Source organism: Gymnogyps californianus, chromosome 5 (genome assembly GCF_018139145.2).
Source record: "Gymnogyps californianus isolate 813 chromosome 5, ASM1813914v2, whole genome shotgun sequence".
In the NCBI taxonomy this organism is placed as follows: Eukaryota; Metazoa; Chordata; class Aves; order Accipitriformes; family Cathartidae; genus Gymnogyps; species Gymnogyps californianus.
In genome coordinates, this window is record NC_059475.1 from 68943954 (window position 1) to 68963690 (window position 19737).

Here is a 19737-nt window from a genome sequence, read left to right on the forward strand (position 1 = left end):
TCTACTTTGAAATATGACTAGTTAGTTTTTAACATAAATAAACCCCAAACAAACTCAAATACCTTACCTACTTAGTAGCACTGTTTTGACACCTTTATTTGTTTCAAAATGCTGCCGAAGCCAAAATAGAAGAAGAGAGAACAAGTAGATCCCGTTCCTTGTATACTGTCAACTAAGATGTGTATCGATGCCCTTTCAGTTACTGTTGAATGTCACTGATGCGTTGGTTTTAAAATCAATAGATCTGCAAAGGTGTAAAAAAAGACCAAATACAGACTTTATTGTTGGTGGGGTTTGAGGAGGAGAGTGGTCATCTCAGTTTTAGATGTCGTATTACTTCAACAAGTATAGAGCTCCTTGCTTACGGCCAGGTTTCAGTGTCACACAGTAAGCATGTATTCATACCGTGCCCCTGTAGAGTGGGTTTTTTAATGATAAAACAGTACTCTGATTTTTAGATCAGTGTTTAATCATTTTTAGATCAGTGCTGAATCAGTAGATTCAGGCTGATTCACACACTGCTCTTTTTTGGTGTTTCTTTTTTCTGTTGATTTTGCTTTTTGTTCATAGCTTAAAAAATGCTTTTTTCCAGTGGTGGCATTGTTGCACCAGAGTTTCCAGCTGCATTGAGAAAACATTATTCAAGCATAAGCAGAAATTAAAGCACTTTTTCAGGTGTTGTCACTGTGTTCTTATATACAATGTCTCAGTTTGTGATGGTTAATGAGAGGGGAAGAGATGTTAGGAAAGAAAACAGTATGAAATAAGATCTTCCTAGACAACACTGGCTTTCTTTTATGAAGTCTGGTTTAGAAGTGTGTGGACATAAGCACAGAATCTGATTTTTAGAAGATGCATCAAAACATGATAAGGACAAGACTACCTTACTCAAATGCGTGAACTTACCTGTACTTATTACTGACAGTCCTGTCACAAATAAGAGGCCATGTGATGCATGCTCTGCAGAACGTGGAGCATGTATCACAAGAAGAATATGCAACGTTCATCCTGTTTTTCTTCTGTTCAGACTTTAATAATTAAAGTTTAATTATTTTATGTAATGCAAGGATGCAGATAGCTTAGTTGTTCAGCCAAATACAGAGGATGGACTAAAATGGATCGCAGTACATAACAGGTTGAATGTGCAGTCTGTAGTTTCATGAAAGACAACTTTTTCCATCAAGAACAATTCAAAATGAAGGATGCTCTTTTCTGAAGAGTCCAGATTAGGGCCAGAGTCCTGCAATAAGCATAGATACAGAATAAAATTTAAGTACAAGAGTAGTTCCAGTGAAGTCCCTTCATTGAAGGAACCCTATTTTTAGGACTGTCGTTTTTGGAGGAAGGATTACTGAAAGTTCTGCAGCTTTTCATCTGTCAGTATATGGCAAAATAGCACAAAATAGCACAATGCAAGCATTTCCTTTGAGGCGGTTGATCAAATTTCCATTTGATGTCCTTTGCCCTGCCTATTACATTGCTGTAAATTATCAACACAGACAAGATCAATTTCAGCAGAAAACTCAATGTGTTAGTTGGCATTCCAAATGAATTTCTGGAATAAATAGCGGGTTTCTTCTCCTTTTCAATTTGCAGGAGGTCCTGGGTTATAAGGTAGATTACCATGTCTCTCTGTATATTGTGGCTGTCTTAGAATACATCTCAGCTGACATTTTAAAGCTGGCTGGAAACTATGTTTTCAATATACGACACTTTGAGATCTCCCAGCAGGACATTAAAGTATCAATGTGCGCTGATAAGGTAAGGAGTTGGGATTAAAGTAGTCTTTTGGACAGATAGAAAGGTGGATACTAGAGGTGATTTTTTTTGTTTGTTTGTTTTTTAGAAGATATATCCAAAGCAGGATAGGAGGTAGAGACTGGTCTTATTCAAATGCAAAAGCTTCTCTCCTTATTCATACCAGACCTGTCGCAGTAAAGACTTAAGTTTAGGTTAAGCCTGTTAAGTTTTGGAACAGTAATAGTACTTCCAGAACAATGTAAGGACAGAAAATGATGTTGTCCTTTATTTCTCAGCTGTGTTACTGTCCTCCTGATGTTGCTTTGTCATGACAGCTCTTTCCTTCTTTATAATACAGAAAAGACATTTAGTTTTCTTCCTCATAAAAATGAGAAACATTTTTGTTTAATTTTATCTTTATCAGGAGGGTTTTGTCAAAGGCTTATGCAAGATGCCTTGTTTTCAAAGTTGGTTCTGCATGAATTGTAACTTGTTTTCTAGGTCGTACTAACTTATAAAGGGGAAAATGACTTTGGCAACTGATCCAGCCTGCTGCTGCCAAAGTTTAAATATTACTCCCTTGTGAAAGTGATCACAGAGAGTATTGTATTAAAAACTCAAAGGATTTCTCTGAACACATTGAAATAGCTGAGCTTGAGCCAAGTGTAAATATCAGGCTTGCATGTAATTTTTAAAATTTCTTTGCTAGGTTTTGATGGATATGTTTGATCAGGATGACATTGGTTTGGTTTCTCTCTGTGAAGACGAGCCCTCTTCTTCTGGGGAACTCAACTACTATGACCTAGTGAGAAATGAAATTGCAGAAGAAAGGCAGTATCTGCGGGAGTTGAATCTGATAATAAAAGTATTTCGGGAAGCTTTCCTATCAAACAGAAAATTGTTCACACCTAATGTAAGTCCTTTAATAGGTTATTGATGTATAATGCTAGTTGCTCCATTAGCAGCCATAACGTATCAATTTTACATTAACTCTGTTGGAGGTAAAATTAAATTTGATTTATTGTATGTCAGTGCATAATGAGTGTTGACTGTATATGAAATAGAATGCAGGGATTACCGTTAATAGTATGAGGAGTGCTGCTCTCAGAGTGAAGCTTAATCGACACGATTCCCTGATGGATGCCTGCAATAGCTGGAGTCCTTTGGTCATGTAGGTAATAGTTACACTTTTGCTTAACACAAAAATTAACAGTTATCTGCCTGCATGTACAGTGCAGATGAATGCTTGAATTGACATTTGAAGTCTACCCCAGGGCACCCCTGTCTGCAGAAACTACAAGTAAAATGGCCCTTGGCTCTGGATTCTCTAGCGTGTGACTGACTGTGAAGGGAATCTCTATTTGATAAATGATGGAAATATTTGATTGAAATTGTATGTGTGGCAAATTCTGTTTTCAGGATGCTGGAGTCTGAAAAGGAAGCACAGCTCTTGTAAGAGAAGAAGTAATAATGAGAGATTAGTGAATCCTTCCTGTGGGAGGAAGGAGAAGGGGGACTAGGCCAGCAGAACCTGAACTGGGATTTTTAGGTGATACCAGCACATTAAAAGGAGAGGCAGCAGGAGACATTCTCATTACAGCTGGCTGTGGAGGTTCCTCAGTAGCTGATAGGATATCAGAGAATTGTGCAAATGTGGGGACAGAATTCAAACGAAGATGATGGGAGGCGAAGGGAGCGGTATTTTGGAGCTGAGGAATACTCATTTGTTATATGGGAATCGGTATGAGAAATTTCGAGATTGCTTGTTCCCACGAAGAGATTGCCATGGTCTTGGCACTGGCAGAAGGTCAAGCAAGCTCTGCAGTGAGGTTGGGGCAGAGGAGGCTTCCGAGAAGTGTGTTTCAGAGGGGTCAGAAGAAGAATGCAGGTCATTGGAAGGGGCTGCCTAGTTGGGTGTGTTTGTGGTGTGTGGATTTGAAAAATCTAAAACTAGAATTTGGAAAAGGAAGCTGCCGATTCCTCCTCTGTACCCAGGTAGCATTCTGCTAAAGTAGCCAAGTAGCTGCTTTAGTTTTACCTGTGGTTTAGAGGATCTGACCTTGGAGCTGCTTTAAATTGCCTCCTTCCTGTTGTGTTCTGAGAGACAAGAATCGGCAGAGGGGAAAATAACAGCTGTGAATTGTGGCTGAAAAGGCCAGGCGTTTCTGTCCAAAGCACTGAACAGCCTGTACCGGGGCTGCTGCTGCTGCGGCCTGGGAAGGATGGTGTGCTTTCTTTCGCTGGGGTGAGAATTGTGCAAGGCTGGATGTGCCCAGGCAAGCCTGCAGGGCTGGGAAGACCACGTAATTTAACTTTCTTCCTAGCTTTTTGTTGGCTCCTCTCCATTCACCTCTTGATTCAGACTTCATGAAAAATGCTCCGATATTTACATAAGCAAAATAAATTATTCTAAGCACTACTAAGATACATTTTATGTTTGCAGGATATCGATGTGATATTTAGCAACATTTCAGACATTCATGAGTTGACAGTGAAGCTTTTAGGATTGATTGAGGATACTGTTGAAATGACTGATGAAAGTAGTCCTCATCCTCTGGCTGGCAGCTGCTTTGAGGATCTTGCAGAGGTATGGTGTTTTGTTGTTTCAGGGTTTGTTTTTGGTTTTTTTTTTTAATCACTGATTGTTTTATTTTCTTAGTAAACTTTTAGTCATGACTCTTATTTCCGACAAATTTGTAGTTGTAAAATGTCCTTTTAATAAGCTCTGAACAGAGATCTTCCCTACCCAGTCTTAAGTAGGTAAGCTAAAGTGTGTTTTCTGCCTGTCACGATACCAAGCAGGTAAGCACAAAAGTAAAATATTATTTCAGAGTGGGAATTAATTGCTACAGTCCTGTAGGGATGTGGATTTGAAGAGTAACTACCTGGGATTGCTTACTGAAAGAAAGTGGTGCTTCGATTTTTCTAGGCATTGGTGTCAGGCCTAGGGCTACCCAAAAATCATAGCAGTTGGACGTAGATCTGTAAGATGAGTGACTTGCATTACTCTGGACAGTGAGCTAACTCAAACAAAATGTGTTCTTAATTCAGGCAAATGCATTGTTACACATCTGGAATGGGAAATGTCTCTGCAAAACAATGACTCTGGGAAGGGATGAAGTATGAAAACAGACATGCAACTGAACAGAAGCTTACTGTTCAGTATTGTAGCAAAAGTGCTATTGATAGCCATTGACCTATAAAACAGATATTAAAGAGTAGGAATAAGGGAAGACACTGCATATGGATTTGGTGTGGCTTGTACTGGAACATTATTAACAATTATTTGTCAGGTTGTTTTGTGGTGTTTTTTTTTTTTTTAAATGGGCATTGAAATACTGGAAGGACTACAGAAGAGAGTTACAAAACTAAAGTTTTTGAGAAAGTGCTTTATAGTGAGCTAGAGCTCAGTTTAGTCAAAATAGGGTAGGTATATAGGTACCTTCGTGACCTGCAAATAAGAGTGCAAAATGACTCTGGAATTCAGCAGAGAGGTGCACAGCAAAGAAGCAGTATTGGAAAGGCAAGAGGACAGTTCAGCTTAGAAATGCACCACACCTTTTTAACTGTCAGAGGGCTAACACTTGGAACAAATTACCAAGGTAGGTGTGGAGTTTTTGCTGTCTTTGGACATGTTTAAATGGAGTCTGCTTTTTCTTGAGGGGGTGTTGAGCCCAGTTTTTTGAACCAAAATGTAAGGGTAATCATGTAAACCACATTGACTGTATTACAGAGGAAGTCAAATGAGATGTTCTGGCCTGAGAGAGAGAGAATATCTTGGATGAACCACATGGCGAATGTGAAGTTTATGGTTTTTATTTTAAAATTATGATGTTTATAAAGAAAACTACAACCAATAAAACTTCCATTTCACTTTTACTTATGTTCCGTTTTTAAAATCTGAGGACTGCATGAACACACCATTGGAAATGATTACATTTTTGTGGGGGTGAAGAATACGGCTCCTTCAGCCCATGTGCCACTCACTTATGAATATACCATAAAGATAAAGTTTTCCTGGCATTACTTCAATAAACCACTCATGTGACGTATCAGTAGGAAAGTCCAGTTGACTAGGTCTTAGCTCTTAAGTTGTTAAAGCATAATTGCTTATCTAATGATAAGGAGAAGCATTTGAACAATGAAATAAAGTAAGTAGCTATTATATTGAAATTGAAAAAAGACTTAAAATTTGAAATAGTACAGCACTATCCTGGAAAACATACATATCTCAGTTTATTGCAAAAGCTACCTTTAGGCATCCTGTGCTTTAAGGGAAACAAATCCTTTTCAATGAGTAAAAATCTCACCTGATTTTCATGAACTGAAAAACTTAAATAGGAAATGAAGAACAGATTATTCTTCAAACTTTTTTATGCAGGTAGTAAGTTTGAATTTAATAATTCAATTAATAGGGAGCAAGACCTACTTAACTAGGCTGTTTGTTTGATCATCTCACATGTTGAGATCATCTTTCTGTGAGTATTTGCAAAAGGGATCATTAAAGAGAGATATGAAAGTGAAGTGTTTCCATTATAAAGGTCCTTCAACTTATTTGGAAGCATAATTAAAAACAAACAACCCTTGCAAGCTGGAATCTTCCTGCTTTGTCTGTTTTTCTGCATCAGTTCTCTGGAAGGTTTAAACATAAATATTGTAGTGGTTTTGAGATAAGGAAGTATGGGGAAAATAAAACATTTTTTTCCTGGTGTGGAGGAAATTAAAAAACTTGATGCGTGACACATATGAGTGGGAGATGGGTATTTGTTAATATGCTGGTAAAAAAAAAATTTACTTGGCCGTAACTTTTACAGTTCTAACTACTACAATGTGTTTTAATGATTGCCTGAGATAATCTCTTTAGTGATGTTCAGCTAGTGGCAGGAGAGCCTCAGAACCGAGGGCAGAGGGTCTTTGTGCCTACTTTGAAGTGATCTTCAGAAGGCAGCTAATAAAGCAAGGTTATTGTCAGTAGGTTATAAATTTGTTACGCTGGTATTTGCGTTTCCATAGAAGTTTTGGGTATCCACAAAGCAAAAAAGGTGGAAGCCAGTGCACTACAGCAAAAGGGGCTGAAACGTACAAACACCAATCCAGAACTATATGCTGCATCAAGATAACTTATATGGGCATCAAGTTAACGTCTCCATATTTCAGTAACTTTTGCAACATTGCAAGTGTAACCTCGCCCCCCCCCCCCCTTTTTTTTATTAGTCTCTTGGGGAAGATACCTAATGCAGTTTGTTTCAATCTTGCGTTCAAAAAAAACAAAACCAAAAACTTGAAAAACTGATTAAAGTCTGAGTGGAAGAAACTGAAAACACTTTTAAAACGCAGTAAAAAGTTGAAAAAGACAGCACAGAATAAATACGTATTGGTCTGGCTCCCCCAGTAGATTTGCATGCAAGATTACATCTTGAGTAGTCCTTCCAGCTCTGCTCTCTGCTTGTGTCCTGTGGTGCGGAGGACCGGGCCGGTGGAGCAGCTGCAGCCATCTGTGCATTCGGGCTTACTGCCTCTGGATGCAGCTGAACCCACACCCCGTGGCTGACATACTGCTTCGGCAGAGGTTGATGTTCAGTTTTTCTTGGCGAGTATGGCAAAGAGAAACTGTATGTGCAGTGTTATTGTCCCCTGTCTTTGATTTGGATGTTGTAAAATAAGACCCCCGTATTGTATGCTTGCAAGTAGTGGGCAGGCGTGGAGTAAACAAAAAAAAAAAAAAAAAAACCCAAACAGGCTGTAAACTGGATTCAGATTCTGCTTAAGAAAACCAGCCTGTTCAGTTAGAGAGTGGCTAATCATTTCTCTTCAGCTGCTGCTGCTGAAGTGCCAAACCTTCCCCCCCTTTCATCCCCCCTCCCAGATACAATCTAATGCGAATGGACAGCGATGATTAGAACTTGATGAGGAGAGTTGAGAGTCATGATTACAATTTGCATGTGAAAAGAGAGTGCATTCTATGCCTCTCCTCCCCGCAAGGTTTTTAATTACAATTGCCCCATGAGTAAGGTAGGAAATCCCCTGGACCCTCTGCAAATGGAAGACTTGAGACTTTACCTGAATGTTCAGATGAGTTTTTGTGGTGTTTGGTACTCCCAAATTGTGCAGCCTGTATTCTGACAGGCGCTTCTGCATTAAGGTGAAAAGAGGTATGTGCTTATTCTGGGCATCGTGCCATCGGCACCAGATAACCCAGTGATTCATGAGTGATTCAGCCCAATGAATCTGCAGAGACTCGGGAACAGCCTGACAGGCTGTGGAGCAGGTGATCTATGAGCAGTTATAAATTATTCCTGCAGAGATTCATGTACAGTCAGGTTTTCATCCCATCCTGCTGTAGCTGATATTACAGAATCGCAGCCAGATACTCCATCCAGAGTCATAATTTTCGTACCTGAAATCCTTGGTGTCATTAGAGGACTTTCCTCTGAGACTCTTTCACACTAGCTGCTTTGTCCCAGAGTGAGATACTTTCCCAGCCTTCCAACATGGCCAGAAAAGTGTGCAGAAGTCCAGTGCTTATGACTGACCATTCTTACGTGATGTACCCTGAAATGGTGGTGGTACAATGCCTCCTTGTGACAGTCTCCAAAGTTCATCTTTACCTGCACTTCTTTCCGAAGTGTCATTCTTTATTGACAGAGAGGAGGTAAATTGCCATTCTATGTGAAACGTGGGTGGGCTGAAAGCAAGAACTTCTCTTGGTTCCCACTGCTTCAGTAAAACAAAGTTTGTGTTACTGATAAGTATGATGAGATTGAGGAATGCGGAGAAAATGTCGTGTGCATTTAAAATTTGGAAGTGAAAAAGGTTTGTGGTTTACTGAATATTTGTTTTGCAAAATTGATCTTTTCTTGAAAAGTTCCACTTGTGTATCAGCTTATTAAAGGAATTAATTTACCAGCTGGGACAGAAATATCTTGCATCCTTCATGTGTGTATATAATTCTCTGTTTTTATTTAGGAGCAAGCCTTTGATCCATATGAAACCTTGTCCCAGGATATTCTCTCTCCGCAATTTCATGAGCATTTTAATAACTTAATGGCAAAACCTGCTGTTGCTCTCCACTTTCAGGTGAGTGCAAATGAGAAATACTGAATTGCTTTAGGTCTCATATTTCAAAGGTTTGAATTTTGTCGGTAATCCTTTACTTCCTAGTGAGGAAGAAATCCTCTAGATTCTGACCTTTGTTCAGTGTAAGATACTGGGACTCTGCCTCTTCCTGTGAAAACTGGACATAGCTCTGATCCATGCATGAGTCTTTTGCAGTTTTGTTTTTTTTTTTGTCCTCACATCAGACTCTCTTGCTTGAGAATGGAGGATGACTTCTCATACCTGCCACTTCTGTTTCTGTTTTGCCTTTTGGTGCCAAACACAGGCACCCAGGCACAGTATTTTCATTTTCTTCCATACATGTCTCAGGCCCCCTTGTTCGGCATTGAGGCTGGGACTGGCAGTTTTTCTTGGATCATTTTTTTTAATAGGACTATCCAGCAAGATTATCTGTGATTTTTTTTTTTTTTTTAATTTTTTATTACTTCCTTCCACCGACGTGGCAGATCTATTACAGACTACTGTTCAGAAGAACTGAGCTTGTGTTCCAAAAGACACTTAGAGAATCTGCTGAGCAAGTGTTCAGTGGTGCTCCCAGCTAAACCCATTATAGTAGCGCTTAGTTTGGACAGTTCACTTGGGGCCCCATCTCTGCAAGGTGAGATTCCTCTGAGCCATTCCTTCAGGGTGGGTGTTTCCTCTTCAGCTCTGAGCGTTTGGTAAGCTGGATCATCTCACTCTTAAGTACTACTTGGTGAATGAAGTAAGGCCCTTTACCTACCTCCCTAGCAAATTTAAAGCCCAAAGCGCTATTCCAGATTAAATTGGTAATCGAATCATTCGACAGTGAATCTGGCCTCCTTTCTGCCTCTCCTCACCATAGAAAGGTTTGGGCTTTCCTAGGGATTTCCTTCACACTTCTCCAAGCTGTGGAGTGAAGGTGGAGGTCCAGGCTCTGGGCCATGGACATATATGAGCTGTCTCTGGCAATTGCAGAGAGATGCAGCCAGAAGTCTTAAACAGGGGGGAGAGGTAATTTCCAGAAAGGAGATCAGGTAATTCAGTTTCTGTTCAATAGTTGTCTTGATATGGAGGATGGCAGGGATTTCACTGTCCTTTGGAAAACCTCTCCTCATCTTACAACCTGAATTATTGTGTTAGTTAACTGCTGGAAATGGGAAAAGATTTCTAACTCATTTTCTAACTCATAAACTGGTGATTCTCAGTTTCTGAGGCAGAGGAGATACTAATATTAATTTCTTCAGCACTGGATGAGACCTCCATATTTCTGTGGTATATTGGATGTAAATTGAAGCACAGCATACATAGTTGGGAGGAGAGGACATTAGAGGGAAGATGGTGACAAGTTTATTAGATTGTATGGGAACCCTGGCTGGTCTTCAACATTCCAGTGTTTTCTTTAAATTCTGCAGCAAACTGTGGCCGAGGGTAAAACATGTTATTTTGGAAATGGGTATGAGCTTTTTCACAATATATTCAAGCATTTTCTGCATTCTGGGATGTGGCTGTTGACTGGAGAATAAGGCGTGCAGCTTAGCCATAGACAGTGCGTTATTTTTAGGTGTTGTCACCTTGAAGTAATGCTGTTAATTGAGTTCTGCAGACAGTGCTGAAATACAAAGGTGCTAGGGGTTGCGCTAATAGCACCTCTACCTGAATTGAAGGATGCTTATAAAATGACTTGTGGGTAACTTCGTCGCCTAGCTTCTTATATTTGATTTGCTACTTCTGGCAAAAATAGGGACCATCCAACTGGTTACCATTTTAAGGAGGCAGATGGTGCCAGCGTTTGTTGTGGGGGTTAGGGGTGTTTTCAGAGCTATGGGTTCACTAGTGAGTCTGCATCAAAATCCACCCGAAGCTGTCGATGCAGAAGGGTGCTTGCAGTGCCTGGAAGAGGGTGTTTACAGGTTCTGTCTGCTTGATGTCAGAGCATTTACGTGTCTCTGAATCTTACAAAGAGTCTCATTAGACAAAAATGTTTTTGCAGACTTTGTCTTCCTTACTACTAGATGTAAGCATAGAGTAATGTAGATTGGAAGGGACACCCTGGATGTGTCTAGCACAACCATCTTGCTCAAAGCAGTACTAACTTCAGGGCCTTGTCCAGTCCCATTTTGAGTATTTCAGTGTAAGTAATCTGTTTATTTTTCCTTTTCAGTCTACTGCTGAAGGGTTCAAAGAAGCTGTACGATACGTCCTCCCACGACTCATGCTTATCCCAGTCTATCATTGTTTGCACTACTTTGAGTTACTACAGGTAAATGAAGCCACACTCTTGTTTCCTGCCAAAAACATTTCTTAATGTGGAGAATCTGAGCTTTTAAATAGGCGATTAGATTTTTACTTACTGCTTCTGAAAATTGAAAGATATGAAAACATTAATTTGACACCAGTTAGTATATGTCTGAAAAGTAAAATCATGTAAAAAAATCTTCAAAAGCATCTATTGCTCTGATATGAACATTTGAAGTAACTATATTTTATTAAACAAACCTTTATTGAAGTTGAGTTCTAATATAGTTAAAAATTTAATATGCAAATCTAAGTTCTTCTTTCCTTGGCTTCGGAATTTTTGTCCGTTCAGAAAAAGCTAAGCATAATTCAGATCAGTATTCTCAGTCTCAAGTCACAATCCCGTTGCAGCTCAGCTGATCTTATTCTGGGAGTTGGGAGGCGCTTCCTTTCAGCGGAGTCAGAATAATCTGTTCTTAATGTTCAACCATTTGTCCTGAGTCCTAACTGGAAGAGATACGGCAAAAAATACAATTTTTCATAGCGTACCACACTTTCTCCATGTTGAGGAGGAAGGAAAATAAGCACTATTATTTTCTTATTTTCTATCTTCTAAGAAATGACATTGATGAAATGTCAGGCTTTATGGAATTCTGATTCAGATGATAAAAAGTTATTCCGGTAGGACATGTTTCAGGGGTCTTAGCTTACAAGTTGTTTAGGTTGGCATCTAGTCCGTATTTATGAGCAATTCTGCCAATTGAGGCATTACTTATTTTAGAACAGCCTCTATTGGTTTGACCACAGATCACTTGCACATATTTTATTCTGATGTGCACTAGCAAGGTGGTTCACATCAGTAGATATTTCCCTTGGGTATAACAGCTAAAAGCCAAAAAGTAACTAAGCGTGTATCTTTTTGCTTACAAGCAAATGTTTTTGCTGTGAGTTACGAGAAGAGAGGCCAGCAGTCAGCAGAAATTTAACATCTGAGATCTATAATAATCATTCTTGAATAAGAAGAAATAATGTTGCTGTAGGAAATGCAATTATCTTGAAAAATACTTAGATTGGAGCTTTTTTTTTAAGTAGCTGAGGATAATGTAAAAAAAGTTTCTGTTTGCCCTATTGTGTTGGGAAAGTTTGTAACGCTTATAAGGGTAAGTGAATTATTAACTAACTGGGATATACTTAAATTAAACAGGTGAAATATCCTGTGGCTATAGCTGGCATTTTGAAATAGCAACAGAAATTACACTTTTAAGTTCTCAATGTAAAAAGTGATACTAGCAGTGTTGTACAGGTGTGTTATATGGTCTTCCTTTGTATTTCAAAGGATTTACTTGTATGAAGGAAGAAAAGGAAGCTTTGCAACATAGAACTTACGTATAATACAATATAAAATTTCTCAAAAGAATCTCAAGCCAAAAAAGCATGTTTAAGACCAGGTCTGTAGTTAATATCTGGCACATACTCCTTTTTTTTTTCTTCTTTTTTTTTTTTTTTAAAGTTCAGTCTTTTCGTTATGTCTGCTGTGATTTTTTTTTACATATCTTGATTTAGATAAGTAAAAATAAGGATGATTTATTTTGACCCATGAACCACACATCTCCAATGTATGGATTACCAATATTTTGTAGAAAGGTTTAAATCTAAGTGGGCTCAATAAATTTTAAATCTTTAAGCATTTCTATTGATAGTCACTTCAGAAAACAGTTAACAAAGCTTAAAAAGAACCCCCAAACGACCCAAAATGGTCAGTGAACTTTTCTCTAGATTACTGCACTGTCTCTATTGAGAACAGAAACTTTACATTGCCATAGTTTTAATATTTGCCTTCGTAAAGCTTATGTTTCTATAAGGGCATCTTCCAAAAGAAAATAAACTGATCAAAGAACTAGAGAATGACAGCAGAAGCACGGCATGGTTCTGCCAGCCTTGCTGTGAAGTGAGCACTGATAGCTTCGTAGATACGTCTCTCTTTCAAAATAGTGTAACTTCCCTTTCCATAAGGGTCAGTTGCGTATGATAATTCTCTGGAACTTCTTAAAATGTTCTTCTTTTAAAAGACATAATTGGATTAGTGACCTGTATCGTGCTGGAGGTCAGGCTAATTAATGACCCATTGTGTCTTAAAGCTGGGAAATGGAGTGCATCAGTATGAAAGTAAAGAATGAAATCATAGGCCGCAGCTTTGGGAGAATCCAAACATTTAACTGATTTTTACAAGCTGCATAGTGTTTGTCCGCTTTTTAGGGAAATGTTAACATATATGCCTTATTGAGCAGAGTTTGGTGTGTTTTCAAAACTTAAGATTAAATGCTTAGCATGCAAACTTGGTAGTTTTTTCTTCAGTGACAGGAAAGGGTGGTTACTATTTATGTTTTAAACCATGGCACAGAGAAGACAATTTTCTGTCTCTTGGGGGCTCTGAGTCTGCTCATAACTCCCGTTAATGTTGATAGGATCAGGTTATACATGCACATGCTTAAATTTCCTCATATCTTTGAAGAATAAAGTCTGGCAGATAATGCAAAAACATTTTGTTGTTTCTTTTATTTGTTTTTAACTTGGATAATAGAGCAGGATGCTGCATGAAAGATAATACTAGGCGATGCCTTTTTTAACTAGGGAATTTTAGCAGTGAAAATGATTAAATTTGACCTTTATCCACAGTATACAAGATTTCTGAATAGAATTAGAATTCAGCGGCAGAGGCTGACACTTGACTGTCTCGAATCTTTCTAACCTTGTGAGCATAGAGCAGAGCAGAAATCTTAAATACCACTCTGTAGTGAAGAATGGTAGATACAGTGTCTTTTGTTGTGATCACTTTGTTGCAGGTTTAAAATTTGAATTTTATGTTGCAGTTTGAAAACATCCTAAATTTACAGCAGTGATTTTTAAAAAGCAGAGTGTTTTTAGGGATAAAGTATTTATTCAGCAAAATTAATATATTATAAACTGTTGGTACTGGTTCTCTGTTACCATTGTATTTGTCTCTAGGAACCTTGCTTGAAAAAGACCTAGCAAAAATGGAAGCAGAAAAGCAACAGAATACTTGTATTTTCATGGCTTCAGTAGGGAGAGAAGCTAAGATTGAGTCTGTTACTCCTAAAGAGAGTTACCAAAAAACCCTTACTGAATCAGGAGGTAAATAAAATAATGAATGATTTACAGAAGTGCAGGCCTCGATGTTTGCTCTTCTGCAAAATAGCAAAACTAAAATGAATGAAATTAAAGTGTGAAAAGCTTGAAAATTCTTTCAAGCTGCGGAACTTTTCTCCTTGGTGCAAAAACTTGTTCGTGCAGCCTCTGATGCAGGATCTGCATCAGAGACTCCTCTTTGCCTAAGCAAGAGGCATAAGGGTTGGATGTCGTTTGGAGAACCCCATGTTGAATTTGTTTGGTTTGGCAGCTTTTCGTTAGCAGCCGTATAGAGGTCACCAGGAAATGGCCTTTGAACACCTTGAGTCAGAGGGCAGGCCCTGATGTCACTTTAATGCTGATTGCTTGTTCAAGTATTGACAGAAAATGAACCTGCCGTAGGTTGTTTCGGAACGAATGATGATAACAAAGGTTGAAGGAAGTCACACTAAAGAAATAAAACTATCTTGAAGGAAAAAATAGTGGTAGTGATTTGTTAAGATCTTGCAAACAGGTAACCCAAATATATTCTGATTGTGATATCTTCAATTGATTAGTGGAGTATTCAGGTTTAAAACACTATGCTTGACATTTCCAAGCATGAACGCCTTAATGCTGGCAGTGTAGAGGAGAGCTTAATGTTTCGTCAGACTTTCAAGCTCCAGGTATGCTTTCATAAATGTGTCTGTTGATACCAGAGTTCCAGAAAGCATTATTCATTGAATGCAGTGCAAAGAACTCAAGGGGTCATATAATCCATCCAAATGCTGAGCAAGATGCCAGTTAGGTGTATCATTAAAATCCTGAAGGTAAGCAGAGGTCTGTTCAAGTCTGTTCAAGTCCAGGGAGTCTTGAATAGAGAGTATCTCCTTCCTTCTCATGTGACTTGCAGGCACAAGATTATCCCTATTTCTTGCATGTGACTCGCTGTGTTGTCAGCAAGCAATCCAAAACATATGAAATTCCGCCTTTTGATCTTTTCCGCTGTTACCTAATCATTGACTGACAGAGAAGCCCCGGTCAGTATTCTACGGGATCACTGTGGTATAATTTAAGTGAACAGTGTTCTTCATTACTATTTTCTGACAATTCTCTGTACAATAAATTGAATAGTTAATATTCTCAGTTTATAATCACTGATATTTTAAATACATCTGGCATAAGCAGGACCCCCTTTTCCCTTTTCTAAAGATTTACATATTTTCTCTGTCTAGCAAGCATGTTATGCTTTTGCGTCTGCTGTTTGATCGGAAAGATGCTTATTAAGAACTGGCATTTGGAAAAGCAGATGTTAGTCCAGTGATTACAGAGAATGAGATATACTTCAGGTGATCTGCCTGATCTTCAGGAGTCTATGCATTAAGGTGTGGAAATGGATTAGATTACTTCCAAATGTGTATTTTTTTTTTCCCTTTTTTAATACAAAAAAAGTAAAACATGCCACTTGATGTCTGTTAACTGCCAAGCACAGCTCCCTTTGGAAAGGGGATGCAAGAAATTCTGCTCAGGACGTGTGAGTAGAAAGAGTATTTTATCAGACTCGGTAGCTTTTCCCACCTTTAGGATTTTGCACTTGTTATCTTTTCATGCCATTTTTATGTTCTTTGCATTTCTGTGGCTGATAGTAAGGAAAAGAAGGGTTTCCACAGAGGTAGACATCTTATTTTTCCCTTCCCTGTACTGTTCCTCAGCTCATAAACTTCCCAGAAATTTTTGGCCGTGAAACTTTCATTTCTCTAATATGCAGATGGAGGTTGTTTGGGCATGTGAAAAATAAACATTTTAGTAATTTAAATTACATGAAGAGAGTGGACCAATCTGGTCAAATCCTGTTCTCTCAATTACTTTTAGAGGAAGCTACATATCCTTGCTGAGGGAACATAGTGGGGAAAGGAAAAGAAGGCTTCTGCCATGCTGAGTGATTGTAAGTAAGATTTCTCTTAAAGTATGTAGGTAAAACAGAGTTTATCCAAAACTGCGTGGCATATTGTCTTGATTTTCCCAGCAATCTATTTGCTTGGATTTTCTTTAAAAAAAATTCATATGATCTTGAACATGAAAGGGGTTAAAAAGAAAAATCTCTTTTATTTATATCAGTAGTATTTTAGGAGTAATCACCTTAAAGAACCAAAAAGAGGAACTCTGTACATAGGCTTTGCCCAAAGCATATTGCTACCAAGTGTGTGGAGATGATGAGAAAGCCTGTTGAATTTCCTAATTCAAGAAGTTTCTGCCTAGTGGTGAAGACGGATCTAGTCTTTATAAAAAGGAAATATGCTCATTCTCACTGTCTTTACATTTTGCTATTACTAGCAAATCTTGAATTTCAGACTTTTTTTTTTTACTATGTTAGTTTGCACTGTGCAAAATTGACATTTCTTCTTGAAATAGATGAGTTTGCTGAAGATGGCAGACTTTAGAATGGTAAGAAGCAAAGAGAGAATCTTTGTCATTCTGTCTTTTAAATTTGCTCTGAAATGTTGAGATTAATTGACTCGTTGAAGGAATACTGCACGTAGTTACATAAAACAGCATTTAATTCTGTGCTATTTCAAACCTCCAAACTATTTAATAAAATCACTTGTGAAACAGGACATTGTTGAAAAGATAACAGGAAAAACGGTATCTGACAATTAGCATTGGCTCTCGGTAAAAGGGTAAAGTGTTATCTTTCTAAACACCCTCCTGCTCTCTCCTGTTGAGTATCTACTGACTTTTCCTGAATATCTGACAAATGTTTTTTAGTTACATGCATAGCTAGTTTTGAGTGTACTTCTAGTAATAATTCTCTCATTGACTTGAAGTCACTGACTTCACTGAGCACCATAAATAACACTGTGTAACAATGTTTGTCCCTCTTCCTACCCTTCTATAAATTAGACAAATCTGAAAGAAAAATGTTTATTATGTCACAGCAATTGCAGGAATGCAGTGAAGATGAAGAGGATCGGGAGTGCTTAAAACAAGCCATTACTGCTCTTCTGAATCTGCAGTGCAGCATGGAGCGCATTTACAGCAAACACTCCCCGAGACGTCGGCCTGGGTAATAATCCACAAAACTACCCTGGTTTACCAAAGTTGGCAGAGAAGGAGACAAGTGATGTGGAAGGAACTGTAATTTTTTTCTTGTTAGATAATCTGTATATTCCTTTTCAAGGCATGTCTTTATGCCAGTTTTCATTGTAAATGGAGTAGCAGCCCAAAACCTTCACGGTCCACTTCTATGAATAATGTCAATATCTTACTCCTTCCCTAGCCAAAGCAGTGCATGTGGCTTATTTGGAACAGTAAACTTGGTTAGGGCGTATTTAGAGCAAAGAAATAACGATATAAACAATTAATTTAGTTGGTTTTTTTGGTCTCTTGGGATGGCAAATATGGAACGTGCCCATCGTGACTTTTTCTTTTATTCATTCAAGGGAGCCAGTCTGTCGCTTCTATAACCGACAAATAAGAAGCAAGCACTTGGCCATCAAGAAAATGAATGAAATCCAGAAAAATATTGATGGCTGGGAAGGCAAAGATATTGGGCAGTGCTGTAATGAATTCATAATGGAAGGTGGCTTGACGAAAATAGGAGCCAAACATGAACGCCACATCTTTCTCTTTGATGGTTTAATGATCAGCTGTAAAACTAATCACGGTCAATCACGGCTTCCCGGTTACAGCAATGCAGAGTATAGACTGAAGGAAAAAATTATCATGAGGAAGATACAGATTATTGATAAAGATGACACATCTGAATATAAACATGCTTTTGAACTGGTGTCTAAAGATGAAAACAGTATACTGTTTGCTGCCAAGTCTGCTGAAGAGAAGAGTAATTGGATGGCCGCTCTGATTTCCCTCCAGTATCGCAGTACTCTGGATCGGATGCTTGATTCAGTGTTACTGCAAGAAGAAAATGAACAGCCACTGAGGTTGCCCAGCCCAAACGTGTATCGTTTTGTAGTGGAAGACTCTGAAGATAACATTGTTTTTGAGGACAACTTGCAAAGCAGGAATGGCATTCCTATCATCAAAGGAGGAACGGTTGTGAAATTAATCGAAAGGTTAACGTACCATATGTATGCAGGTATCCTGTACATTTGTTATATATATATATGTTTATTAAGGTCATGCTTGTATGGGTGATGAAATTAATCCTTTTATCTTTTATTTGTTTGGGGTTTTTTTCTGCGTATAGTTAAATGTAAAGCAAGATTTGCAGAAAAAAAAACCAGTATCTGTTATTAAATCAACTGGCTTTGCTCGCAAAGCTGTAAGAGAATTTTGGGTCTGTAAGCCTTTCACCTCCCCTTCCCCCCCCCCCCCCCCCCCCCAGCCAAAAGAGTATCAGTGGTCTAATAGGAGCCACTAGTGTGTTTCCTGAGACTGTCATGGCTAAAGCAGTGGTGCTGTTACAGGCTGTGTGACTGTGGAGAAGGAAAAAGGTTGGAGGTTATATTTATTATACTTCAACCTGCCGCTTTGTGAAGTCCCTCGGTAGAAAAGGATGCAAATCACAATTGGCATTCTTCAGACTTTCCTGTGAAATACTATCTTATAGCCACAGAAATGAAACCTTGAAGTAGTTGCATGAAGTGCTAATGTTGATGAAAATGTTAGATCTTAGGTTTGGGGTGAAAAGGACGCAGTGAAGCTGACAGAAGGATGCTGGTGGAAATGGCGTGCAATTTTTGTAAAACTTCTCAAATAGTAACGGTCTCCTTTGTGCTTTTTACAAAAGTGCCTGGTATTTAAGCGAGTCTTTTTTGTAAAACTAAGGCTAGATAGCGTGGAGCTGTATATTTAAAAAAAAAAAAAAAAAATTAAAATAGCATTTCCGACATTGAAGCTCAGTATTGATGCAACTAGTTGGTATGCAAGTAATCTGTAGTTGTATTTTCTGTGTGTCCCAAGTCATCCATTTCTAAAATGTGATGGGTTTAGGTGGCTTGTGAACTTAGCTCTTTTCCTGAATGAACTGGTGTATTTGAGTATTAATTTGATAGTGTAACTTCAGGTTTTATAGCGCAAGTACTTGCCGCTTTGGCCTTGGGAATCTTCAATGAAAGCATTGCCTCTTGGGTTTCTGTGTGCTTTTTCCAAACAGTGTTTGGAGCCAAGACTAACAAAATCCTCTCCCTCAGCCTCCACAAGGGCATTGCAATGACTAACAGCATGTGGAGGGACTCTCAGCAGATCTTGGTGGTGCTTTTTGTTTGTATTTAGGGCAGGATAGGATTTTTTTAAACTGTTGGTTTATTGCAGCTTTGCGTTAGTTTCAGTTTTGTTCGAAGCAGGCTTTGCTCCAGCACACAGGCTCTGCATTTGCAGAATGACCTCTGTCATGTCAAAGAAGTCCCCAGTTGATACCAGGATACCACGGGAGGTAGCAGATGCAGATTTAATAAACCATTTAAATCACGAGCCACTGTTAGTAGCAAATTGCTTGTATTTTCTATTTTATTGAGAATGTCATTTACAGGAATAAATAATTTAAAAAATAATACAAATTATTGTAAAAAAACAAAACAAATTATCTCAAACCTACAC

The 19737-nt window shown here is 38.5% G+C and overlaps 1 protein-coding gene across 2 annotated transcripts in view; it reads left to right on the forward strand.

Moving 5' to 3' along the window:
* SOS2 (SOS Ras/Rho guanine nucleotide exchange factor 2) overlaps nucleotides 1-19737 on the forward strand; it is a 56205-nt gene that overhangs the window by 16981 nt on the left and 19487 nt on the right. The window contains exons 4-10 of one of the 2 annotated variants that reach the window (XM_050897575.1): nucleotides 1597-1761; nucleotides 2450-2653; nucleotides 4184-4327; nucleotides 8707-8817; nucleotides 10979-11077; nucleotides 17115-17242; nucleotides 17619-18274. In XM_050897575.1, coding sequence (XP_050753532.1) covers nucleotides 1597-1761; nucleotides 2450-2653; nucleotides 4184-4327; nucleotides 8707-8817; nucleotides 10979-11077; nucleotides 17115-17242; nucleotides 17619-18274 — 1507 coding nt within the window. The remainder of the gene's footprint in view (nucleotides 1-1596; nucleotides 1762-2449; nucleotides 2654-4183; nucleotides 4328-8706; nucleotides 8818-10978; nucleotides 11078-17114; nucleotides 17243-17618; nucleotides 18275-19737) is intronic. The other variant, XM_050897576.1, reaches the window with a different exon arrangement.